At 52.9% G+C, this 27,235-nt stretch overlaps 1 protein-coding gene across 6 annotated transcripts in view; it reads left to right on the forward strand.

Annotated features, from left to right (window-relative positions):
* ZMIZ1 (zinc finger MIZ-type containing 1) overlaps positions 1-27,235 on the forward strand; it is a 228,497-nt gene that overhangs the window by 124,941 nt on the left and 76,321 nt on the right. For all 6 annotated transcript variants that reach the window (XM_053663902.1, XM_053663897.1, XM_053663901.1 and 3 more), the window contains 2 exons: positions 2,014-2,127; positions 11,285-11,390. In XM_053663902.1, the coding sequence (XP_053519877.1) occupies positions 2,014-2,127; positions 11,285-11,390 (220 nt within the window). The remainder of the gene's footprint in view (positions 1-2,013; positions 2,128-11,284; positions 11,391-27,235) is intronic.

Below are 27,235 nucleotides of genomic sequence, written 5' to 3' on the forward strand. Positions count from 1 at the left end.
ATATGGAAATCTGGGTGCTAGGGGCCAGAACAAAACTGGATCCCTGAACCTGGCCTCAGAGGCCACTTGTGAGCCCAGAGCCCCAACGGAGGGTGCTGAGGGTGGGGGTGCTGTGGGCAGGCAGCTCAGAGAGCAGCCTGTGGCAGCTGCTGACCTTACTAATTGGGTGTGACATCATGTAAATAAACGGAATAACTCAGTTAGCAGAGAGAGGCTGCTGGGCGGGGAACTAGCTGATTTGCTTGGCTTTCTGCGGGGAACCCAGGTGCCACCTGTGGCCTCGGAGGAGACCCGTTTTAGAGAGAGTGCACAGGGACAGAGGTGAGGACCCACACTGCTGTCCTCCCAAATGGCATGTTTCTATGTGTGGAAGTTCCTCCTGTCTTCTCCAAATCAAGTTCAGGAGCTCTGCCTTTGCAGAAAGAGCACTGAGTGAAGCCAGAGCTTTGAGCTGCTGAATGCAGCTGTGTTTCCAGGAGAGCCTCTGGGAGACAGAGTCAGGGCCAAGGGCAGCCCCACATGGCAGCACCCCACGCACCAGGCACTTTGCCGGGGTCCGTATAAGCCTCATCTTGTTTAATCCTCACCCCAGCCCCTGTGACAGAGAGCCGTGTTGCTGCACGCTTGCCCTCTTTCTCTCCTTCATCTCCACTTCTGTTCTCCCACAGAAGGAGGATACTCTTAACTCATTCCACTTTCTTCCACCCATCTTTGAGTCTTGCCTTGCACAAACCACATTCACAACAACAGTCATGAAACCCTAAGTGGAAGAAACAAACATGCCCCCTGCCATGCTGTGATCTGCCATCCCTGTTTTACAGACGGGGCAACTGAAGCATGGAGAGGCGAGGCCACCTTAGCTCAGCAGCTAGTAGGAGGGGAAGGCAGAGTGTGACCCTCGGGGCCACTGCCCCACAGAGGCTCCCACAGCACGTTTTACCCTCTTCCCACTTCTGGGACCTGGCAGCTCCTAAGACCCCTGCCTGCCCTGGCTCTGAGGCTGACTCAGGCTACAGGTAGGGATGCTGCAGTCCCCAGGGGTAGCTATTGTTCCCTGTCCCTCCCAGCAGCAAGACCACAGGAACTTCCAAAGGTACTGCCTTCCCCTTACACTCTGACCCTTGTGGACACTAGATATCCCACTGGAGGACCCACATGCAGGCACGCACACCCGGCACTGGGTTTCCAGCTTCATCCCAGCGGGCTCCATGACTCTGGGCTCAGTGTCTAACACAGTGTGGCCTGGGAAGACATGCATAAGTGTTAAATACGGGAGGGGTGGCCTGAGTCTGAAGCAGGATTGAGAGGCCTTGGCACCAGAATTCAGTTTCTGTTGACTTAGACCCACTGAATGGGAGGAGCCTGAGGTCGAGTCAGGACCCCTCCCAACAATGCCAAGTACCCCCCCACCCCCCTGCCAAGCTGAGCCAGAGACCCATGGATGCAAGAGACCATGAGTCAATAAGCCACATATACCAGACCACAGTGTGAGGATAACCTGGGCACAGTGTGTGTCCCAGCTGGGTGTGGCCTGGAAGCCTCTTAAGACTCCCTCGCTCCAGTCCTATTTGGCTGTAGCAGAGTTTGCTCTAAAACCAGAGGTAGTTTGGTGAGGGTGGAGTGGGGATCGTCAAGAAGAAGCTCCAGGGCCAGCCTATCTTGGCTCAGGAAAAGCCAGCCCCTAAATATGGAAGCCAGATGCCACCCTCCTGAACCATGCAGGGTTCACCTCTCACACTGCCAGCCTTCAGAGAAAAAACACTTTGATATCTACCGTCATCACCTTTCTCTAGACCCTGGTTTTCCTGTCTGTGCAATGGGGCTGCTGATCCCCATCCTGCCGTGGATCGGGCTGGGGGAGAAGATGCAAAGGGAAGGTGTATGAGGGGAAGTTGGAGAAAGCTCGTTAATCAGGCCTTCAAGTCTCCTCCCCAAAAGGCATGGGGTCTTCCCTGCTACCCCTGCTGGCCTCATACCTGGGGCCTCATGCTTCCTCCTCTCCCTCTCCCACAGCACTTACAGAACCCTGCCAACTTCCACAATGCTGCCACGGAGCTGCTGGACTGGTGTGGAGACCCAAGAGCCTTCCAGCGGCCCTTCGAGCAGAGCCTGATGGGCTGTCTGACGGTGAGTCTGCACGCACCCCAACCTACACACACCCAGAAAAGACAGCTGTCCACCAGCATGCCTGGCCAAGTGTCAGGGAGGGGACGAGAGACAGGGAGACACCGCTGCTGGAAGGGGTGGTTCTCTGTGCTCACCCTAACATGCATACACTTTGGGAAATTGGTCTGATAGACAGACATAGCCCCCATGGAGGGTTGGTTCCCCACACTTGATAAGAAAGGCCAGGCCTACTTTGAGGAGTTCCAAGTCTAGTAGAGTAAATGTTCCATCATAAGCAAAGCAGAGATTCTTGAAGGGTTTGTAGTCATCTACCCATTTGCTTATTCATTTAGGTAAACATCTATTAAACTCTTTGTATGGTCATCCATCCACTTATCCATTCATATCAGCATTTATTGAGCTCCTATTATATCCATCGACCTATCTAAATAAACACCGATTTGATCCCTCATTTATCATGTGCAATCCCCTGTGCTAAGTCCTATGAAACCAATGATGAATAAGACTCTGCTGAGCCTGATTTCCTCTTTAGTAGAGGAGACAGATGCGGAAAGAGGTGGATGAGAAAATCGTGTGCAGGGTAGAGGCAGCACAGAGAAAGGAAACATTAGCTGCCTGGGAGGTGGGGCGGGTCACAGAAAACTGCAAAAAGGAGTCACTTAAACATCTATAGGATTAATCTGAAGTTCCGCCAAGATGGAGGCATAGGTGGATAAACCGTGCCTTCTCACACAACCAAGTTTAGAGACAATTAAATATTAGCAACAGAAAACACAGCCAGAACACAGAAAATTGAACTTTTCGGAAGTCTGTTAACAACAAATTCTTCAGCCTGACGGGTAAGGAGCGAAACCAGCAGCTGGTGGAGCGGGGTTGCACAGGAAAACTTGGTCAGACGGACTCAGGCGCGCAGAATCCAGGCGCAGGGTTGGACCTAGTGAGCGACCGAGTGAGCAACCGTGGGGAAATAGCGAGGGAGCAGGGCTGCGGGTTGACTGTGGTCGCACATTGGTGCACGGATAGACAAGCGAGGGAGTGGGCGATTGGATCGGGACCCAGCCAATCCCCACGGCAAGCGGCTGGGAGGGCACCGCCATTTCCCTGCTCTGACCCCACCTCCACATACAGTGTCATAACCCAGCGACTCTGAGTGACCCGGCCCTGGTGAACGACCTAAGGCTCTGCTCCACACCCAGCAGTGCAAAACAGCAGAGGGTGCCGCCATTTCCCTGCTCTGACCACGCCACCACATACAGCGTCACAACCCAGCGACCTGGGAGTCCAAGGCTCCGCTCCTCACACTTAAAGGGCACGAACAGACCAAAAATGGCTCAAGAAAATCTCAAAGCCCCAGAGCCTATAAATCTAAGCGATGAAGAAATAGCAAAACTCTCAGACGCACAGTTTAAAACACTGGTGATCAGGATCCTCACAGAACTGGTTGATTATAGCCACAAATTAGACAAATATATGAAGGCGAAACTAATTGAAATGAATGGAATTGCACAGGAAACCAATAGCAATGAAAAGGAAACTGGGACTCAAATCAATGGAGTGGACCAGAAGAAAGCAAATAATGACCAAACAGAAAAGAGTGAAGAAGCAAGAATTCAAAGAAATGAGGAGAGTCTTAGGAACCTCCAGGACATCTTTAAACGCTCCAACATCCGAATTATAGGGGTACCAGAAGGGGGAAAGGCACAGCCACCAGTGGAAAACTTATTTGAACAAATAATAAAGGAGAATTTCCCCAATCTGGCAAAGGAAACAGACTTCCAGGAAATCCAGGAAGCTCAGAGACTCCCAAAGAAGTTGGACCCAAGAAGGAACACACCAAGGCACATCATAATTACATTAGCCAAGATTCAAATGAAGGAGAGAATCCTAGAAGCAGCAAGAGCTAAGGGGACAGTCACCTACAAAGGAGTCCCCATCAGACTGTGAGCTGATTTCTCAAAAGAGACCTTACAGGCAAGAAGGGGCTGGAAAGAGGTATTCCAAGTCATGAAATCCAAAGACCTACAACCAAGATTGCTCTATCCAGCAAAACTTTCATTTAGAATGGAAGGACAGATAAAGTGCTTCTCAGATAAGATCAAATGCAAGGAGTTCATCATCACCAAGCCCTTATTATATGAAATGTTAAAGGGACTTATCTAAGAAAAAGAAGTTAAAGAAACATGAACAGCGAAAGGACAACAAACTCAGTTATTAACAACCACACCTAAAACAAAAGCAAACTAAAAGGACAGCTAGATCAGGAGTGGAAACATAGAAATGAAGATCTCAAGGAGGGTTAGCAACAGGGGAGTGGGAGGAGGAGAAGGGGGGAGAAGGTACAGAAAATAAGTAGCATAGACAGTAGATAGAAAATAGATGGGGGGTGCAAGAATAGCATGGGAAATATAGAATCTAAAGAACTTGAGACACATGGACATAAACTAAAGGGGGTAATGGTGGGGATGGGGGGGTAGGGTGGAGGGGAATGAGGGGGGGAATAGAACAACTGTAACAGCATAATCAATAAAAAAATTAAACAACAACAACAAAAAAACATCTATAGGAGTTCGATCCATCTGCACGAGCAGCTGAAGATAGCCAGTGTTCCAGGCACACGGCATGGTATGTGAAAAGGCCCAGATGTACACCAGAACCCAGAGAACTGAAATGAACTCCGCTTGGTGAGGATCTAGGAAACACGTGCAATGGAGACCAGGCCCGGAGGTGGAGGCACGATATGCCAAGTTGAAGAGCTTGCCGGCTGACAGCCACAGGGAAGGAGCCCTAAGCTTATGAATGTCCCTAGCCAGAAGACCTGTATCAGAAATTGCGAAGGCAGCGGCTCAGAGGGCCCTGAGTCAGCTCTGAAGAGAATGTGGGTAAACAGACTGCTGTAGGGCTTGGACAGGAGAGGCCAACATGGATGCCTGGCCAGGCAGAAGCAATGGGTAAAGCCAGAGGGCACCGTGTTTCCTCTAAAGCTGCAAAAAGGAAGGAGGCTAAAGGCCCAGAACATCCCTGGCCTGCAGTGAAAGGAATAGCAACAATAACAGGGACCATCATTAACAATCACCTCTTCTGTGCCCGACACTAAGCATACCCACTTTATGCAGCTGGTCCTGCCACCTTCCCCACTTTACAGAGGAGGAAACTGAGACTGTGACAGACTTCCCAAGGTTCCACAGCCCATGAAAGTAGACCTAGGATTCAAACTGAGACCCATCTGCCTCTAAAGTGGATGCTCCTGGCCATTAGGGATGCCAGACAGGGATATAGCCAAGATGCTCCCAGACTCCTCGGTTTGTGCAAAGCTGACACCATCTGGCCCCCGCAGGGAACACCAGGCCAAATCAGGCAGCCACCCGCATTGCCCAGCCCTCCTTATCCTTCAGCCTACTGGGCTGTCCCTCCCCACGTCTCTCAATCCTCTTTGTGGGGATACTGGTTCAGACTAAACCCCGTGGCCAGGGACAGATGTTACCAGAGGCCCCTGCACTCCCACCCCAGCTGCAGGCCACCAGAAGTGAAGGAGGAGGTAGGAATCATCCAGAACTCGTAGCCAGGCAGGCTGCCGTGTTTCCCCAGCACCTGCCCCAAGCCTGGCCCTGCCTAGGATGTGGAGGCCTGAGGTTGAATCAGACTATGGCCCTGACCGGACTGGACTGGGAGGTGGGCATGAGATGACCAGTAACTGGCTCTGTCATTCAGCCATTCGCTCAGTAAACATTCCTCAAGTCCCTGCCGTGAGCCAGGCCCTGTGCGGTGAGTACAATAGGCCTCTCTCAAGCAGCTTACTTTCCAGTGGGGAAGTTCACACAAAACACATAAAGGGGTAAGTAAGGACATACACCCTGTGAGAGGGGGCAGGGTGGTGATCAGGAAAAGTCTTCTGAGGGGGTGGCACCTCCAGCTGAGACTCGAATGACAAGGAGTCAGCTAAGGATGAGAGGGAAGGGTCCTTCAGGCAGAGGGAACTGCTAGTGCAAAGCCCTGAGATTTGATTTGTTCAAGGAACAGAGCAGAGGAAAGGGAGAACCATACAAGATGAGGGTGAAGAGGGAAGCAGAAAGCAGCTAACGCAGGGCCTGCAGGCCAGGTGAGAATGGTTTGGGTCAAAGGTCAATGAGGAGCCCTTAAAAGTCTTAAGCAGATGAGTGATGAGATTTGTATGTGATAGGACCTCTGAAGAGGAGCATCTTTAGAGGGCAGGAAGAAGGGATTATGGAGAGCTTCCTGGAGGAGGAAGTCCAGGGAGGACCCTGTAGGGTTTGATGGGACAGGGGAGAGGCTGTGGCTTCCCAGGTAGGGAAAACTGGACAAAGGCACGGTGCCAGCTCTTCTTTCCTCGTCGCACCTTAGCTTAAGGCATATACTTGGTTGAACAGCCAGCTTTGCCCCCCACCCCTCTGGTCTGCTGCTTAGTCAGAAAAGAGCCCTTGGTCCACCAGCCACAGCTGCAGAGACCTCAGTCTGACTGCCCTTGGAGCTCAGCAGCACCAGTGGCAGAAAAATTTGGGGTGGAGGGTCACAGAAGACACTCAATGCTCAGGGCACTTTCCTGAGCACAATCCCCTTGCATCCTTATGCAACCCTTCAAGGTGGGCAAAGAAGCGGTCATCGCTCCTGTTTTACAAACAAGGCAGCTGAGAGACGGACAGCAGCTTACTATAGTCCCAGGCTGGTACCACTGACCACCCCCCGAGCCCCAGAACCATGCTGCCAGACCTCTTCTCCTGCAGGCATCCTGAGTCCCCACCCTGCCCCCAGAGAGAGGTGGGTTGGGGAGGTTGGAGATGCCCAGGGGCCTGGCGGGCAAAGTTGTTGAGCCCCCGTACCCCTCCCCATACTGGTGGCAGCCTGAGCTTCCCAGGTTGCCGCAATCCCCCGGGTGACTTCTGGGAGCAAATTCCTCTGGATCCGGCTTACTCGGAGGATATAAATTAAAAACCACTTAGCCTCGGGCAAACAAATGGACGCATTTGTGCCTTACTGCTTCTAAGCTGCTCAAGCAAAATTCAAGCAAAAGGCTCTGGACCCTGAGCTGGGCCCTGGGGTAAGGAGCCCATCGGGCCGCTGCCCCCACCCTCCTGTTCATGTCCTCTGACACCAGGATGCAGAAGTACAGGGGTCTGTGGCACTGTTCCTTCTCAGGACAAGGTTTTTCTTGATGGTGCTGGCTGCTCACTTCCCTCCCCCCTCGGGCAGAGCTGAGACTTCTCTCTGGGTGTCCCCCTCACAGTCGGGCCTCTCTAGCCCTGCCCCTTCTGCCTCCTTGTTAGAAGGCTCAGGTGGTCAGAGCACAGAAGAGAGGAGGCAGGTAGGAGGTGGAAGAGGGAAACAAAGACCAGTTAGCACGTCAACAGGTGCCTCATCTCTCCAGTGAGGAGCTTGCCAAAGCTGCAAAGCCTTCATTGCTGAATCCCTGGGCGTACATACGTTCACATATAGCATTTATTGAGCTGTGCGCCCAGTCCTGGCTGTCACCCTTGCAAGGATGGCATTTTGTACTCATTTCACATATGAGGACCCTGAGGTCCAGAGAGGTTAAGTCACTTGAGTGAAGCAGCAACAGCCTGGCCACATTGAGAATGATAGCAAAGCGGGAAATGAGGGCTTTGCCCTGAAGGGTCAAGATAAAACCAGAACTGGGACAATGGACGGTCAGAGCCCGTTATACAGAAACCTGGACATGGAAGACATCCTCAAACCATTATAGGAGAGGAACCGAAGGTCCAGAGAGGTTAAGTAACTTGGCCTTAGGTTGCACAGCATAGAGTGCAGCAGGAGTAGGGCACAGCCCAGCATGCCTCCACTTCCCCTGTTAGAGTCAGAAAGGGCTGTGGGTCCAGCTGCCTCCCCCACCCCCACCCCCAGAGCAGAAATCCCTTCTCTAATATCTCCCAGCCTGCCCTGCTTCCTGGCCAGAAGGCTCACCACTTTTCAAAGCAATACACTCCCTTTATGGGATTAATGTTCTTGAACATGTGGCCTTGAACACACCCCTCCTCTCTCTGTCTAGGTTTCAGTTTCCGTCTGTGTGGCTGGAACGGCTGCATTTCCTGACATACAGGTCCCCCTCAGCACCAGGACCCAGGTCTCAAACAGCCAGTCTGAGGAGCACCTCCTGGGCCAGGCCAGCAGGCTGGGTCTGGGCAGCCAGCAGAGGGCAGCAGTGCCGAGGCTGCTCACCGCCAGCCTTTAGGAAGAAGGGTCTTTCTCCCCCACAGGACCCTCAGGGTCCTGCCCATTTCAGTGGGAGCAGGCCTCTCTGAAACACAACAGGCTGCTCAGCTGTGCCCACCTCACAGGACTTTTCCAGGGGTCCTCAGGCTGGGCCAGAAGAAGCAAGGGGTGCGCATGAGGCACTATAGGGCCACAGGGTCCAGCTTAGCCCACTCGGCCACACATGTTGTGTGACCTTCAGCAAGGTGTTCCCTTTTCCTCCCTTCTTGTCAGTGAAAGGAGGCTATTGGAGCCAATGGCCCTTCTATAATAAATGCTGAGGCACAGGGGACTTGGTGACAGACACTCCCTGCTCCTCTGAAGCGCCCAGCCCAGGACTGCAGGACAGGCCTCGGACCAGCACCAGGCCCTTCTTGCTCAATTTAGCTAGTTTTTTTGTTTGTTTTATTTTGTTTAAACCAGAGCAACAAGATTAGCCAGTATTGGCCAAACTGTGGGACCTTTACCTTCCTGCCCTCATCCTAGGGTCTGAGGGTTCCCAGGTAGGTTGGGATTTATGGCCTTAACCCTCCGAGGGCTGAAGAAGAGGCCCTCTCGTGGAAAGAGCCCAGACCCTGTGGCCTGGCTGCCTAGGATCACATTCTGGCCCCCTCATGGACAGGCGTTGGGACCTTGGGTTGTTACTTATCCCCGGTTTTCTCATCTGTGAAATACCCTCTCATGTGAAATACATGAGCTGTTGTAGGAGTCCAGTGCTTCACTGCTTATAAAACATTTACCTAGTCCTCAGTACCTGGGAGCCAACTTCCTCACTGCGCTACTCACTCATGTTGGTGTCTCCCCTAGACAGCAGCCTCACTGATGCACCAGTCCAAACACACTGTCCGTGCTCACTTGCTCCTGCCCCAGGCTCTGCTACCAAAGAGCGAGGGTACCGTAGTCAACATCCGTGCTGGAAGAAGCCTGCTGAACCCTTCTCTCTGCTCTATGGACTGTCTGTCTGCCATAAAGGGTCAGGGGCCTTTGTTTTTCTGCTTGAACAGTGAGACTAACAGTGAGGACCCCCCCACACCTGGAGCGGCCCAGAGTCACTGGAATGTTGTTTGCGGGGGTAGGGGGTGGAGCAAGCACCACAGTACAGGGGCAAATAGAGCCCGTGGGAAAGAGGCCTGGTGGGGGGGGGGGGGCGGAAGACTTCTGTGTCAGGGGCTCCTGTTTGTAGCAGAAAAGCTGAGCAAACCTTCTAACCTGAGAAAGTCATTTCCCCCGCTGCACAGAGGGGTTTCCAGGAGATGGGGGTGGGGAGGCAGGGCCCATTCCAAGAGGCTGAGGTGGTCCTAGGAAGGGGGATCTACTGGCTCCTCTCCAATTCACTGTGAACTCTCTTCAGGCCTCACGTGTTTTCCTCTGTGTTCTCTCAAGTATTTCCCAAGTATTAAAAAATGCTGCACTTTTTAAATGGAAGGATCAGCCGAGATTAGTGGTTTTTCCCACCCTTTTTAGCCCTAGAGCCCTCGTAATGAACCCCTAAATATAAAGCAGATTGTGGGGAGCTATTCTAAAGGCTACAGGGGCCAGGGCCAGCATGGCCCCCCGAGGCCTTCGGAGGGCCTGCAGTGCCTCTGGAACAGGTAGTCTCTGGGGGCCTGGGGATGGAGTCTTCCCTTTCTCGAGAGAACCAGCCCCACATCTGGGAGCACTCCTTTCCCAGTCAGCCATAGCCGCCCCAGCTGCTTCCCGAAACGACTCCATTTTCCCAGGTCCTTCCTGCTTAATAAGGAAACCTAATTTGCCTGCTGTTAATGAGGAAGGCGGGCAGGAGGGAGCGAGCTGGCAGTCGTGGGACACCTGGGGTTGGGTGGAGAGGGAGTAAAGCCTGATGGGCGTGAGCCTGTGGAGCCGTTCACAGGGCCCAGGGAGTGCCCCCCATCCCACACTGCTCTTCCGGGGCACTGCCAGCCCTCCCTGGCCCTCACCTTTCCCTCTTCAGTCCCATACTTCTGAGGTTCACAAGGAGATGGATGGGACCTCCAGGCTCCAGCTACACAGCTATTGTTGAACTTTTGCTGACACTCTTATGGAAGCCACCTGTGTGCCAGACCAGTGCTTGGCACTGGAGACAGACCCCAGGTCAAGCATGAGAGCTCTACAGTTACGGGGCTGGGGCCTGAGGGGCTGCGGGCGCGTGGCCCGTGCTGAGCAGTGAGGACTGTTAGGCGTGTCCATCTAGTAAGGCTTAGCAATTGGGCAACTCCAAGCTGAAGCTCCATGGGAACCAAGTGTCCTAAGTCAGCGTTTCTCCTGTGTGCAGATTTGGACTGGGGTTGGAGAGGTCAGTGCTCTGGGTGAGGACCTTGCTTGGAGTAGTGACGGTAGCAAGCACCCCACAGTGGTGGGTGCAGGAGACCTGTGATGGATGGCAGAGAGGTAGTAGGCATGGGAGACGCAGTCCCTGGAGTCCAGGGACTAGGAAGTGAGTCTGAGACTTGCACTGGGGGAGCAGAGACCCTCGTCTGGGGCGTCCATAACATGTACAGTAAGGAGAGGCAAGATGGCAGAGGCGTGAATGGAAGCCACCATACCCTCCTCCCAGGACCAATCTGGAATTACAACGAAATTGTAGAGAATCACCTGGAACAGAACATGTATATCATCCCCCGCCAACTGCCAGAATGTGGCCAAATTTGAGCTCTCAAAAGCAGTAGGGCCTGGGCTTTGGGGTCAGACCTACCTCCAGCCTGGAAGCACCTGACTGTGGAGGCCGGGATCCCAGGGCCTGGCACAAAAGAGGTGCTGGTCAGTGTTTACTGAGTGACTGAACAAGGCACAGTTTCAGTCCCAGCTCTGCTTGATCTTGGGGACCTGCCTTAACCTGCCCGCCTCACCCATGAAATGGGCACATCTGCTCTCTGGGCTCAGAGGCCTGGCGCAGGCAGTGACTCAGCCCTGTTCTTCCTCCCCTTCTCGTTGGTAGGTGGTCAGTCGGGTGGCGGCTCAGCAAGGGTTCGACCTGGACCTCGGCTACAGACTGCTGGCTGTGTGTGCTGCGAACCGAGACAAGTTCACTCCAAAGTCTGCTGGTAGGTGACCCCTGGGGGCTCCACGGAGATCACCAGGAGGTGGGAGGGGGAGGGGACTCTAACCCAGGGCTCTTTGCCGTGACTCTCGGCTGCTGCCTGGATTTGTCCAGGTGTGGTGTGAGCCTCCAGGAGAGGCAGCTCATCCACCAGGCTTCCGAGCCCGTGGGTGGGGCTCGACCCGGCTCAACAAGTGTTCTTACCTTCGAGGTCACTTCAGGGCCACCCCAGCAACATTATCTTACTTCATCACCACAGTGACCCTTAGGCATAAGCACTGTGACCATTCCCATTTTATAGATGAAGAAACTGAGGCTTAGAGACACTGAAGAGATTTCCCCAGGCCACACAGCTGGAAAGTGGTGGAGCTGGGATTTAAGCCCAGGCCAATACTCCAGAGTCAGCATTCTTAACTTTGACACTGCACTGTGTTCATTCCAAAATGTTTTGTTTAAAGTAAAACACAAATTAGAATAAAAACAAACCAGCACATGCAGGATTCTGACAGCCTCCTCTCTGCACAGTATTCTTCATTGCAACTTTGTTGTCCAATGGGACCATATTAAACAGAGGCTATGGGAGGAGCTGGGCGACTTCCTGCCTGTGTGGGCTTTAAGCCCACCAGGTAGATACTGCTGTACATTTTCCACCGTCCTAGTTAATGAAGCAGGGAGTACAATGTAAGCTTCAAAAACTCCAACAGACCTGTCACAACCCAGCCCTGTCACTTGCAGAGCATGCCGTCTGTGAGCCTCAGTTTATCTCCCCAGAAGGCAGAAAGCATGATGTGATCACTGTAGGCTCTGAAAATAGGGACAGTGCCAAGCACAGTATCTAAGTGTTGTTAACATTCTAATCAAGTGAAAACAATTCTTTAAGAAAGAAAAAAATCAAGTATTTCCTCTGTATAACAATAAAGTAGACATTTCCTCTGAATTCATCAATCACTTCTTTGGAGTATGTATAGAAAGAGCCTTAATGAAAACATTTAGTGTGTTTTTTTTCAAAAGCCCTACTCTCTTGAATGTGGGCGTGGCCCTCCCAGGCAGCAGCCCAATGCGCAGCGGCTGTGGGCTGCTCCTCAAAGGTGTGTCACGGTCTCACCAGCCAGTGGCTTCTGTCGGATGCTTGATGTGCCAGGCTGGGTTGAAATATTGTCATTGTATTGAACTGCTTGGCAGAATGTGGTCTTGGAATCTCATAAGTGATGTCTATTCCTGATGGAATCTGCAGTTTTAATATTAACTTAAGCCAATGTAACTTTGACAAGGTAAAAATTGCTACTTATCTGAGAAGCATATACATTCATGTCTCTGTTAAGCACCTGCTATGTGCAGGCATCTGGCTAGGGCTGGGTTACCATGAGAAAAAAAACATGGTCCCACCTCGGGAAACCTGTACTCTGGAGCAGAGGTTGGCAGATGTTTTCTGTGAAGGGCTGGTAGTAAACAGTTTAGGCCTTGCAGTCCCTATGAAAGCAGCCGTAGAGAATACATTAAAAAGTGAGTGCAGCTAGTCCCAATAAAACCTTTTGTATGAAAGCAGGTATGGGCTATAGTTTTGACTTTTGGTCTAGAGAGAGAGAGAGAAACAGTGATCAGATAATCACAGGTGTTCGTGGGTGTGCATTTGTGTGTATGTGATTTGTGCCGTAAAAGAAAATTCAGAGATGCTATGAGACCACCTGGGGTTGGGGAGGGCTGAGTAAGAGTTGAATAGGTGAAGAAAGGGAGGAAGAGCTTCTTCCCAGGTAAAGGCAGCAACCTGTGCAAACGGCCTGAGGTAGAAGGAAGCATGGCTTTCGGCAGAACTAAAAGAAGGGCAGTGGTTCTAGAAGCCAGAAGCAGGAGTCGGCAGCAGTTAGACCCATGGGACCTGTCTTGAGGGTTATGTCTTAGTCCTAAAAGTAATGAGAACATGGCTAAATTCCCATGTTGCAAAGACTGTTCAGCTTCAAAAGAACAGATTGCAGGGGTGGGATAGGGGGACAATGTGGATGTGGGGAGCTGGTTGGCAGATTGCTAGGGACATTAGGATGAGGATGCTGATGGCTAAACCAGGAAGGCTCCACTTTCTGTGGAGTTCAGTGGAGACAAAAGGATGAATCTAAAGGATAGGTAAGAGGCAAAACCAAGGCAGGAAAACATGGCCAGAGGGTCAGCGGGAAACAGGAAAAAAAGTAGGCTCTCCCAGAAGGAAGACCCAGCTTTTCCCCAATGAGGGAGAAGAGGCCCAGGGCCCCATGCAGCCCCTCCCTCATGGGTCTCTCATGCTCCTCTTGGTACATGCTACGTGCTCTCCTGTATCTTGCTGCAATACCCAGCTTTGTGAGTCACAGGGTGTTATTTACATTTATGGATGAGGAAACTGAAGCTCAGAGAGGTCTTGTGACTTGCCTGTTATCACACAGCTTCCCTCTGCTCTCTTTCCCTGAGGCTCAGTGGGTGCGTGACCTGCCGTAACCCACCTCTGGGTACAGCTGTGGGGGTCCCTGTGGCCTCCGGCATGTGTGTGTAGTGGCCACACTGACCATCGCTGGGCCTGCTCAGGCCTCTCCCAGGCAGGCCTCTGCAGTTCTGAAACATCCTCTGTCCTCAGAGCTCTTGCAGTTAGCCTGTGCTGCCTGCCCGCCCTCCGGTCTTTCAGTCTCTGGGCCGTCTCTCTCTGTGTGCTTGCCTTCCCTGCTGCCTCTCCAACTTTCTCCTCCGTGTGTGTGCGTGCATGTCCATGTGTGTCACGGTGAGTGTGTCTGGGAAATGCACTGGGGGGCTTGTGTGCTTGTCTGTGTGTGTGTGTCTATCTCTCCCTTTCTCTACCCACCTGCCTCCCCCACCTCTTCTTCTGCTGCATCTCCCTGTCTGTCTCTCTTGTTAGGAGGCCAGGCTGGGGCCAGATGAGGGCCAGTGGGATGAGATCATACAGTAAGGAGCAGTGCATTGTCAGGAGAGATGGCGGTAAGCTGGGCTGGGCTTTGCTCTCCAGCATTGGTGGGCTCTGGAGCAGGAGCTCAGGCCTGGGGGCAGTGCTCTTCTGTGTGTGTGTGTGTGTGTGTGTGTGTGTGTGTGTGTGTGTGTGTGACAGAGAGAGAGAGAGAGAGCTTGAAGAGCGCGCAGAGCAGACACTGCAGCAAACCGCCAAGTCAGGCGTCTCCACGTGGGCCCCTCAGATACCCAGCCCCCAGCTCTTTGTTCTGGTGCAGCCTTTAGCCTGATGCTCGCATACGGCGGCACGTGCACATGCAGCAGTCAGGAGCCTCCTCACCGGGAAGGTCCTTGGGGGCCAGACTGCTCTCTCCTCCTCGGTACAGAAGGTCGTCTGCCTTGTCCTCAAGGACCCCGGCACGCCCACCCGCCCCACTGCCGCTGTATGCCAGCCTGCAGCAACTTGGCAGGCAGCACTGAAATGTCGGGCTCCTTGTCACTGAGCAGGCCAGTGCCTCCTGCAGACTCCATGTCCAAGGTCCCCAAGAGCCATCTGTGTCCCCTCGGCCGACCTCTGTAAGCAGCCCAGCAGCATGTAAAAACAATAGAATAGGAAATGCTAGAACCAAAGGGTTGGGGAGCCCTGGGTCCAGAGAACAGGGGAACCTGCCCCATGTTAACAACAAAACAGGACAGAGCCCAGACAAGAGCTTAGGGTGCCTGGGGTTGTCCTTTTGCCCCTCTTCTCTCCCTGAGGCAGGTCAGGGATGGCTCTAGGGTGTCACGTAGGAGTTGAGAGGAATGGGGCTGTCAGCAGAGTGGAAAACATGGAGAAAGTAGCAGGTATGGGCGGTACCAGGGTGTCCCAGGGACATCCTGGGAGAGGTGACCTGTAGGCATCTGGAGAAGAGACCAGAGAACTCAGAAGTCAGGTCAGAGCTGAAAGAGGCAGTCCCTGAAACCTCTGAGGAAGAGGAGACCAGCCTTCCTTAGTGACAAGTGGACAGGATGGTTGTCTGTCACCCACTGTGGGCTGGATGTGGCCCATAGACATCTGAGGTCCAACTACTCACTGGTTTTTAAAGTACAGATTAGCTGCCAGCATTTGCTCTTTGGAAGACCGCACTGTCAAGTTACATGCCTGGCTTCTTTTCAATGGAAACCTTGAACCCATGACTGACTAGGTGAGGGCTGACCTCTCGGACGGGTGCTGTGCTCTCCTTCCCCGCCAGCTGTCTCACACCTGGGCATGTCCACAGACCCTGTGGACATGTGTGTTTCTGATCTCTATTCTAAGTATGCCTTCACATCCCAACACAGCAGCCTGAGCCCTGGGGACCAGGAGGGGAAGCCCGAAATAAGTGGATCACCTGCTTTGTGTTGACCAGCATCAGCTTGGTCTGGTTTCTCTGATGTGCTAACAGCCCCCAGAGGAACTGACCACAGGCCCTGGGAAGGGGACTGAGACATGCCCCGGGCCCCTAACCAGCCAGGGAGGTGAAGAATCAGGGATGTGATGGAGCTCCTGCCTTGCTCCTCCTGGTCTGGGTTCCAAGCAGAAGGGGCTCAGAAAGGGCTCTGTCCGTCTTTGTAGCTCTCGGCCCCAGGGAGGGGGCTTCTATAGCAACACATGTAGCAGTCCCAGGGCTCAGAGACAGACCCTGCCCACCTCCCTCAGAGCATTGGGGTGGGACACCAAGCATCAGGGGCCCCCCAAATCATTTCACAACCCCTCTCCAGGCCTCCTTAAGCAGGAGAAGGCAGGTCATAAACCATATCCTGCTGTCTTTGAAAACAATCCTTCTTGCTTCCACCTGGCTGAATGGGAGCTTTCAGATCCCCACAGTGGTGGGGACGTTTCTGGCCTCTCCTGTCTCCACCTTCACACGTCCCCCATGGCCCCTCTCTGCCCCCTCTGCCTCTGCCCACCCCATAGCATATAGCCAGCCACCTTCCCATCACTGTCACCAGGGAGGACAAACAGCCTCATTCAGGGACACCCTGCCAGGTCTGTCTCCCTAAGACAAAGCTGTGCGCAGCTCTGCGTGAAAAACGGCTTGCAGCTGCCCAGTGAGCAGGCAGGATTGGTGGGTGCAGGGGATTTGTTAATGCCTGCTGGCTCCCCCAGAGACAGCAGGCAGGCAAGTCCTCTCCGTTGAAATGCCAGGCCACCTGGTTGGTTGCCTTGTCAAGGCCAGGAACTCCTGCACACCAGCCCCCACCCCCTCGTGTGAGTTCAGCAGAGCTGAGGGAGACTCGCCTTCCTTCCTCCTGTTCTGGCCTCTGCACTGAGGTCAGGTCTGCTCAGGAAAGGACTCTGGATTTCATCATCGGGCCCCTGGGAACCGACTCACGGTCAGCCCCATGTAATAGATGAAACCTGTTCATGTCCTCATCTCCTGCCAATTCAGTACTGTTGGAGAGGCCACTGCAGCTCTTAAGAGCATGGCTATTTTATAGAGGAGGAAACTGATGCTCTAAACAGGGAAGAGTCAGACTCAGGTCACATGGCTTCCGGGGCTGGAGGCAGGACTTAGACCTCTAGATGGTAAGATCTGGAGCACAGGACCATCCCCCTTCTGAGTGACTCCCAGTGAGCAGGTGGGGTAGGCCCTGCCCTGGGCCAGTAGCCCCTGGCTCCACCCCCTTCCTCCAGCTTCCTGAGGGCTGAGGCCTGGGATCCAGAGGCCTCACTCTGCTCTTAGAGAACCAGAACGTGACAGAGGGTTTGTAGACACATCGTTCCCAGGCTAAGGAATTGGGGGGAGGGGTGGCGCAGTGGTCCCTGGGGTGTCTGGCATTTAACAGTGAGGAGGGCACAGTGCCATGGAAGAATGAGAAAGGTCATCTTTAGAAATAGCTTCTAGGCCCCGGAAGAGGTTGCTGAGTATTTCAGTGGCAGCTCCACCTCCATTGAAAACATGTGCTCCCAAGAAACGCTTATGACATTAATTTCCTTAGAAGGCCATTCAATATGACCTCAATCAGGTACAAATACATATAAAACATATATTTATTTAGGTCTAGGAAACAGAAAATACAGGGAATATACCAAACTGTCAACTTATAGATAATGAATCTCTGTGGGTCAGGTGTGGTGACTTCATTTCCCACATTTTCTTTGGGGAGCACGGATCTGTTTTTAAGCAGAAGCAGCGAAGGTCACTGTGGGTTCTTTTGGTGTTTGGCGGGAGTTGCCAGGGTGGGGTGAGGCCAGAGTGCCCTTGCCTCCAGGCCGGCTCAGCAGTTTTCCCAGCTCAGCCCTCTCTGGTGCGCCGAGAGCCCCGGCCGGCAGGCCTCTGCTCTTAGGGAGGCTGCTCGCCCCGTCTCCCTGTCTTCTGCAGGATTACCTCATCGCTGGCTCCCCCACAGAGCCCAGCTGTGCAGGGTTATTGCTGCCGGAGGCCCAGCTAGTGGATATCTGCTCTCCAGGCCTGTCCAAAATGAAAATGTTGGGAGAATCAGGCATCAGCCGTGGCCAGGCTGAGGTTGTGCAGAGGGCCAGGACCCTGACAGGCAGAACCCTCTCACACTGAGGCTGCTTCTCACCCTTGGCCACATGATTGGGACAGGGGTCTTCGAGGGATGGGAAGAGATTAATGAGGCACATAGTGGGCAAAGGCAAGGCTGCTGAAGTGCTGTGTCTGAATTTGGGTTCCCCCAGACGCAGACCCTGCAGTAAAGATTCCAGTGCAAATGATGTGCAAATGATTTAGGAGGATCCCAGAAAACACTGGTGGAGGGGCAGGGAAATGAGACAGGGAAGGGAAGGAGGTCGAGGAAAGGTGTCTTGTTAAATAAGTTACCTGCGTGAGCACCTGCAGGGAGCTCTGGGAGACCGAGTAGAACATGTCCTCCTCAGTGAGCCTGAGAGGCAAGGACCAGGAGGTAGTTGTCTAGCATCTGGCACCCAGAATTGGTTGAGGGGTGCTTGGGGTTGGGGCATGGATGCACCTATCACACTAGCCTCAGCTAAGACACCTGAAGAGGCACAACACACACAGTAGACAGAGAGCACAATGAAGCCCTCAGGGCCAGCAACAAGGCGCCCCCCCACTGCCCCCATCCATAGCAGATATTTGCCTCCCATTCTCCTCATCCTGCCACTTTCCAGTCTTGCTCATAGTATGATCGTATTCTTTATATTGTTACTCACTCACTCATTTTGACTTCAAGATGGGAATTTTAAAAAGGAACTCTATACATTACATCACTACCATGACTGGCAGACCAGTCTCCCTTGCCAAATTTAGAAACTGTCAAAACAAAGACAATAGAGACCACCCCGTACTGGGCGGAGCTCCAGGTGCCTGTTCACAGCTACGGCCTGGGCTAGCTTTCCGCCAGTCGGAGGGGTGGTGGGGCTGCAGGAGCCTGAGACTCCCCTCTGAAATAGCAGCATCCCGGACATGGGAAGAGAGCTGAGGTGGCAGTGGTTTTCTCACCGGCTCCCACGACCACCCATGCCGTGTCGGGGGCCAGATCCCCCAGCACACACCCAAGGGTGCCTCACTCAAAGAGGACTGGACTGATGAGGCCATGAGGGCCTGGGGCACCCCCCACCTCCCTCCCCCTGAGCAGGCCATGCCCTGCCCAACATCGGTTGCTTCCAGTCAGTGCATGGACACCTTTTCTCTACCTTCACAGAAACAGGAAGCATGATGAGGTCACAGCCATGAGAATGCCTCTCAAAATTTTTTTAAAAAAAATGTATTTTAAAAAGGAATTCTTAGGGCAAGAAATGATCAGCGCCTTGGGCAAGGCCGATTCCGCGGTGTGCAGGGGCTACAAGCACGCCACACACAGTCGCTGCTCTCAGGGTTTAAAATCAGCGAAGTCCCCCATTCTGTAGGGGAGAAATGACAGTCAACTTCCACACAGCACAGCCCTTCACACAGCCTTCCTTGTCCCGCCTCCTGAGATCTCCAACGCAAGCTGATTCCCACTTAAACAGAAGGAGACTGAGGCTCTGGGGGCCGGGGTGGTGGCCCCGGGAGAGGCAGAAGTGGGACCAGAACTCGGGCTTTCCCTGCTTTTCTGCAGGTCTGCCCCAAGAGCTGCCAGCCTCTGGGGAGATACAAGGCCACAGGGTTATCGCCCTACTGGCACCCAGGTTGTCACCCTGCAGCCACAGTGTTGCCTTGGCCGCCCAGCCCAAAGGTTCCTCCGGGACAGAGGTCCAGCCAAAAGAGTCCTCTCTAACCCAGGGTGCCTTGCAGCTGCCATGCTGCCCCGAGAAGTTAATAAAGCCATCGGCAGCAATTAATTCTGCAGAGCAAAGAGCCAGGTAAGAGGATTAAGGAAGCCAGAGCTTTGGTTTTAAGATGAAGCTTAGCATTCTCACCCCCAGAGGAGGGATTTCATGGGATTCAAGGGCGTGAGAGTGAAACGGAGCAGGGATGTGGCAGAGAGTGGGTGTGGTGGTTCTGGAGCTTTTTAAGCAAGCACTGCAAGCCACAGCCTTGTAAATACCTTCTGGGTTAGACAGACAGACAGGAATTGACGACGGTGCAGGTATCATCAGTCTCACCTGTTTAGAAGTACAGGGCCAGGGCATCTGGCTTAGGAAAGAATCTGACGATGATAGCAAATATTTGATCAGCATTTTCTCGGTACCAGGCGCTGTGTGGAGCAGCCATGAACTCACATACCCCACAGGATGGTCCCAGATCCATGTCTCCTCTTATCACAGATGAGGAAACCGGGTTTTAGGGAAACCGAGTAATTTGATTGAGGCCACTTGGCCTTGAAGAGCCAGAATTGTGATTCAAACAGGAATATCTGACCCTGAAATCATAAGCTGCCCCTTAACAAGCAGGTTGGAATGAAGTCCTGGGAAAGGCACGTTAATGGCTCGAGAGAGCTTGTCATGAACACCGGAATTGCTTGCAGGTGGAGATAATAAGTACAGCATTTAATGATGGTTTGTCCTTGTTGGTAGGTCAGACACCCACCCATCTTTGAGCTCACTCCTTACTCATGGTCCCGTGGATGGTGAGTAGCTGAGCCTGGCACAGAGGAAGCATTCAGTACACGTCAGCTGTTACTGCCAGGATTTTTCCTGGTCGGCCCCCATTTCAAATACATTTTCCAGAAACCATTCAGTTATTTCATAGAAAGGAGTAGTATTGATCATTAAAAACAAGCACCCTGGAGCAGCTTGCCTGGGTGTAAATCCCACTCAGGCCCTCCACTTGCCGTCTGTGTGACCTTGGGAAAGTCACTTCTCCCCCACGGTTGCTTCATTTGATAAAAGGTGAGACTAATAACACCTACATCATAGGCATAAGTGAGTTAACCTATCCGCAGGGCTAGAATGAGGCCTGGTATATAGTAAGTGCTGTATACACATTAGTAATCCTGCCCACTTATTGGCATTGAGACTTCCTTGGAATGCCTGTCATACATGGAGGTAGCCAAAAGCCCTGAGCTTGATGCTGTGTCATGGCGTAGAAGATAGGGAACCTGTGTGTGTAGGCAGGGTCAACGTAACACCAGCCACGTTCACCTCCAAGTGAGCAGGACACGAGTGGGATCCTATTAACTCAGGCAGGCTCCAGAGGCTTCCTGAGGCTCCAGGGCCAGAAGCCCAAGGTGGTGTCCAAGACAGCAGAGGCTCACATGGGGTTTGGATTACGTCTCCTTTCCCCCAAGAAAAGGAGGCAGGAGGCCTGCAGGAGTTGAGAGCTGAGATCTCAGGGAGGCTGGACCGGGTGAGCAGCACCCTGTGTGTACTTCGGGTTGGGGAAGTTTGAGGGCCTCTGTCTCACCAAGTCTCCCAGCAACCCTTCCCAAAATTCTTTCAAGAGAGAAAGTAACATTTAAAGTGCTGTTTATTGAGCTCCACCCCTGTGTCAGCCATGTGCTGGATATGTGATGAATATCAGCACTGACATAACAGCCAACCCATTTTATAGATTGGAAAACTGACGCACAAAGAGGTTTATTAACCTGCCAAAAGTAACTCATATCCTTTGTGTAATAAGACAAGGGATTGAGTGAATAGACGGCTGTGACCGATGGCTTTATGCATGGCTGGGACTGAAGAGGAGGAGGCAAGAAGCAAGAGACTGAGGGAGGAAGGGTGTGGACTAGGACGGAAGGGCCTGCCCCAACTCCGATGACTTGCTGCTGCTTCTGCACACTGTGGGTCTCAGACTCTGCGGGCTCCCAGCTTTGCTGACCTCCACACTTGCAGTGGCCCTCATGAGGTCCACTGGGATAGGGCTGGTCTCAGGACATGCACAACGAAGATCTGGAAGCCAGAGTGGGGGCAGTGGGGGAAAGTGGCCCAAGCTCAGGATCAGGCTGACCTAGTCTCAGCTTAGCTCCATCACTTCCATGCCGTGTGTGACTGTGACCACACCTTCCAGCCTCTTGCAAAATGATGGGTATGACCTGGCATCTCAAAGGGCTTTGTACATAATCGTTCCGATTATTAAGTCCTGCCTTGCCATACAGGCTCTGAGACCTGATGGCTGTGTGGCTTTATGCAAATCAGTTCTCCAAGCTCGGGGTCCAGTGCATCTAGAATTCAAGTCTGGCTGGAGAGGCAGCAATTCTGTTTCCGTGGCAACCCAGCTGCCTCTCAGGGGACTATCTGGATCACGTCACCCTGGCAAGGTGCTGCCCAGGCAACCAGGTGTTTGTGTTTTGCAATGGAAGCTCTGCACAATGTAATTCCCTTCACAGGGGATAAGGCGGTGGCTAGTCAAGGTGGCTAGAAGGAAGCTTGGCCACCTAGGCCATACCTTAGGCCAGGGATGTCAAACTCATTTTCACCAGGGGCCACATCAGCCTCGAGGTTGCCTTCAAAGGGCTGAATTTAATTTCAACTCCTTAACAGTTAAGGAATAGTTACGTTAGGCCCTTTGAAGGCAACCTCCAGGCTGATGTGGCCCCAGGTGAAAATGAGTTTAACACCCCTGCCTTCAGCCATGCCTGCCCTTGCTATTACTGGGCCCAGGGAGAAGCAGACCCCAGAGCTTGGGAATTCTGGCCAATGATTTTCCTTGAGAAGCTATTAACAGTTGCTTCATTCTATTCCTAGGCACATTTCCTGGCTTGTTGAGGCTGGCCAGGTGGGAAACAGTGCCTGGGGCTGGGCTCCTGTAGGTAATTCCAGAGGACCTAGTATCACCTGTCTGGGATGAAGAGCCACTATTGTCTCCAGCAGGAAACAGGAATTGCTCTGGGAAGGGGAGTGATGGGGGTGGGGGCAGAGGATTAGGAGTCTGCCTTTGAAACAGGCACGTAATTATAATGACAGCAGAAATTTGGTGCAAAGGATAAACTAATTCACCCCTTCAGCAGTGGTGCATGGGCACTTGTTTACATGCAGACGTGGTGACTGGCACTTAGGTAACCCTAGAGATTGTCTGTGCCCTCAAGGAGCTCACAGACCTGGATGTGCTCAGGGAAAGGTACAGTCAATGGACCCACATCAGCAAAGCAGGGAGCTGAAGAAAAGGGGGAACTCCTGGTGCCAGCCACTTCCAGAAGGAAGTTCCCCATCCAGATGGGGTTGGAAAAATGAGGGGCAATTCATGGATAGCCCTCAGTCTGCCAACACTTTGCACAGGAGAGCCCCTTGACTTGGAAAAGAGCCCATAAGGGGAGCTCTGTCTCCTTTTCCAGATAGGAAAACTGAGGCTCAGAGAAGTGAAGCCCATGCGCAGGGTCTCCGCTGGGCTGGGGAAGAACTGGGTCCCTCTGCCTCCGCAGTGCTGCTCTCCCGACGGGCTGGCGGCCAGGGGAGGCTCCAGTTCCTGGAAGCCGGAGACCACTGCAGGCTGAGTAAAACAGTCCTCTGCTTCTGTTCTTTGGTCTTTGTCTCTCTTTTCCTCTCTCTCCTCCCCATTTCTCTCCTCCCTCCCCCCTCCCTCTCTTTTCTTCTCTCTCCTTCATTGCCTTTGTCTCCCCTGTCCTTTGGGACTGCAGCCCCACAAACCATTGGTCACACTGGCTGCAGCTCAGCTCTGCCCTGCAGTCACCTGCATCCTCTTGCCCTAGGCTCACTGTCCCAAGATGCCCCCCTTCTGCCCCAGCTCAGGCCTGGGCTGTGCCCCAGAAATGCCTGCTGCTGTTTTGTGCTGCCCCCTCCTGAGCACCCTCAGCCGAGGAAGTGACATAATTGCATGTATTGCCATTTTCTGCAGGCTCCGTGTGGTCTTGAGCTCACTCTCAGATGTGTGCCCCAGATGTTTAGAATCACTTCCTCCCAATTAAGTGTCTGCCAGGAGGCCAGGAGGCAAGGGGCCCCATGTGGAAAGGACTCATGTCTGTGCAGACAGGCTTGAGAGAGAAAATGGAAACTTGCCCTCCCTGTGCACAGGCAGGAGGAGGAAATGGGTGTGCTGTTGTGCTCCACGGGAAGCCGAGAGGCTGGAAAGTGTGGCCAGATATCCCGTCTGCTTGGCAGTGAGCTGCTGTGGAAGAGAGGCTCCTGGGTGTCCTCCAGGGAGAGATTGGTGTGCCTGCCCCTGGGGACAGGACTCTTACATTTGGTTCTCCTCCTCCCACCCCAAAGGAGAAAGAACAGTGAGAAGAGAAAAACAAAAGAGGAGGAGAAAGGCACTGCCCCGCTGAACAGAGAGAAGAGGGAGTGTGGAGGTAGCCTCACAGGTCAGGTCTGTTTCCTACAAGGCACCGGTGTCCTGCTCCAGTTAGGGCTAGACCTTCTTGGGGTTTCAGCACCTCTCCTTGTGCACAAAAGACTGCCTCAGCTCAGTATCACAGACACCCCACATGCATACCTCCAGGAGCTGATACAAAGAGCAGTGGCATCCGGGAGGAAGACACTGGTGGGTCTGGAATGTCAGAGAGCTCAGCACCCACAACAGAACAGCCGCCGTGCATGGGGACCACCTAAAACCACATGAGACACTAGTCCAGACTAGTCCACTAGTCTTGTTTAAGACCCGGGGCTGGCCCATCCTGCTGTGACTGCTGCTGGCTCTCGAGTGGCCAGTAGAAGCACGGCACGTAACTCATTGAAGACCAAGGCAGAGACAGAGGGAGCCATGCCTCCTCTGGGGAGGAAGGGTGGAGTACATGGGACTCTGTCATCTTCACCGAATACAGAAAGCAGCCTCCTGCCATCTGTATGGCAAGTGTCCAGCCATGGAGGTAGGCTACACTGGGCTTGGTTTCAAGCTGTGTGGCTTTAGGTAACCGACATTACCTCTCTGAACTTTAGCTGTGGCAGGAAATGGAGCTAACCACACCTCCTCCCAGGGTTGCTGGTGTTGAGGATCATATGGGATGATGTGAGGAAAGCTGTGCCCTGTGTGTTGTGACGCCACATTCCAGCCACTGAGGCAAAACGAGGAGGTAGAGAGTACCCACCCACCAAAACCATCAACTGTGTGAGGAGGAAGGCCGGTGCGGCAGGGGGATACCATGTGTTGGAGAGGAAAGCGGAAGCAGGGGTACAGTGACCCTTTGGAGAACACAAGGTATATAATAAGTGTAAGTAGAAAATATCTATAGTGGTACTGTTTTCATTGCAACTATTACTCTCTAATGTGGATGTCAGAACGCAGAGGACCTTTTGGGATTACCTGGTCCCCCTATTTTCATGAGAGGAGATTGGCATCTGTCACTGTGCCACAGTGGGCTGGCATGATAAAATTCTCACCACTAATACTCTTCCCATTACTACTACTAGTTCTGGTACTCCCGGGTCAGCTACTATTATATTACTCTGGTACTACCATTGCTAATACTACACGCTAAACTTCTAATACTTCCATTACTCTACTGCACCTCCTAATCGATTAAGGAGCTAACATGTATTGAGTCCTGACTCTTCCAAATGCTGGGCAAAATACTGCATATACATCTTCTCCTTTCGTTTTTTACAAAAATAGTAAGAAAAAACGGAGACTCAGAGAGGTTAATTATTTGCTTAAGGCCACACAGCTAGCAAGTAGCAGGGCTAGGATTAGACCCAGGCAGTCCTGCCCCAGACCAGCACAGGCAGGAGGCTTCACAAGCCCCATCTCCTGGATGGATGGAGGCCTGATGCATTCTGGGAGCAGGGCTGCCTTGTGAATTAGCCCAATGGGCAGCTGCCTTTCTGGAGGGATCTAATCATCTTTGTCCTGCCTTGTCTCATGAGCCCTGATATCCCACTATTCATGTGATTTTCTTTGGATTAAAGTATTTTTCCTTCTGTGAGTTAGCCTTGTTCTTTCGCTCTGTCATTTGAGGACAGCACAGTGAGGGCAGTAAGGCCAGGTCCCAATTTGGACAGGCCTGGCTTCCAGCCCTGGCTCTTTGCAAGCCAGATGACCCTGGGCCTGTCCCTTCACCTCCCAACAGTGGGATCTCGTATCTGCAGCCCCAGCTCAGGGTCTCAGAGCGGACCTCCTGCCTGTCCGTCCTGGAGGCCAGTATGTCCAGTGGCGCATCTGCCCTGCAGCATCACTCTGGTATTCCTGTGACACTGAAGGGCTCCTGGCACGGCCCCGGGTACATTATTTCTTGAAGATGAGACCCCCACCCCCAAGGCTTGGGCCCGTGGTGGCGGGAAACCAACAACAGACTGTGCCTGGAAAAGACCCAGGATTTGAAGGTCATTCAGCACCGCAGTGTCCTGGGGCTGTACTGGATGCTGGATACTGTGAGTTAGGCGGATGTAGCCCTTGCCCCCAGTGGCTTCAGGCTTGGTAGTGAGCACAGATATGGAACACATGCCCTCCCCTGACCATGTAATCACTGTGATAGGTTCGACAAAGGCCAGGTGGAGGAGGGGCCGTGAGCCCTGGAGCTTAGAGAAGGCTTTCTGGGAGAAATGACCTTAGCAGAAAGGCTCGAAGGGGAACATCTTCCCAGAGAGGGTGGAGAAAGGTATTCCGTGCAGAGGCCCCAGGGACAGAAGGAATGTGGATTCAGAAGGAATGTGGAAGGAATACCTCTTCTGACTTGCTGTCCCTGTGCAAGAATCTTCTCCTCTGAACCTCAGTTTCCTCACCTTCAGAATGGGAATAATGACACCAGGGTGTCAAGCAATCAGGTGGCTAAGGGATATGAAGGTGCCGTGCCTAGCACTGCTTCCCTGAAGGCCTAGGTGATCTGGAGACTGCCTCCCAGCTCCCAGCTCCCAACCAGCCCAACACCCTCGGTCTCTGTCAGTACTGGTTGTTCCTCAGTGCAATTAGGTAATTAGGCCAAATTCAATTACACACCACACTCCCGGGTCTGTCTGGGGCCCGAGGGGGGCATGGGGTCCCCTTGCTGAGGGGGACCAGCGTTCCCAGGACTATAGCTTTCTACCATGCCTCCCAGAATGCTGCCTGCATCCTAAGTGGGAAAACTGAGGCAGGGAAGAGGCAATGCTGCTTGGCCCCGAACCATAACATCCTAAAGGCTAAGATTCCCAGGAGTGATTTTTTTGCCTCCTTAAGAGGCCCAACCCAGGTTGCTGCCCATAGTTTGCCCCACCTTCCAATTCTCCAAGAGTTTCTGGCTCCTTACCCTCCAGAAAGACCCCCAGATTGGTGGGGAGGTAGGGTTTGGCTTCCCTGCTACCTTTGAATTGGTGGCAGCTTCCCTTCCCAGCTGCAAGCTGACCCCCAGCCACTGCTCAACTATGACTGGCATGTGCGTTTTGGGGGGAGAGCCTGTCTCCAGGAAAGTTGGGCAAACTAGGGATTATAAATGCCTTTAAGGAGCTTGCTGGAGGCATCTAGACAGGAGCAACCCGGGTCAAGATTAGCAGAAGGGATCCTTGCAGAGACCATGCATGAGAATCCCAGGGCCTTGAATGGCAATCTAAGGAACACAAACTTGAATTTGAAATTTTATTCTGACAGCACTGGGGAGCCATGGACAGTTTTAGACAAGGGCGTGACATGGTCAGGTTTGTCTTTTATTTAGAAAGCCTCAGCAGATAGAGGAGGGACCAGGGTCGGGGGCAGAGAA

This window comes from Artibeus jamaicensis, unplaced genomic scaffold (genome assembly GCF_021234435.1).
Source record: "Artibeus jamaicensis isolate MK-2021 breed Jamaican fruit bat unplaced genomic scaffold, CSHL_Jam_final contig_332, whole genome shotgun sequence".
Lineage (NCBI taxonomy): Eukaryota > Metazoa > Chordata > Mammalia > Chiroptera > Phyllostomidae > Artibeus > Artibeus jamaicensis.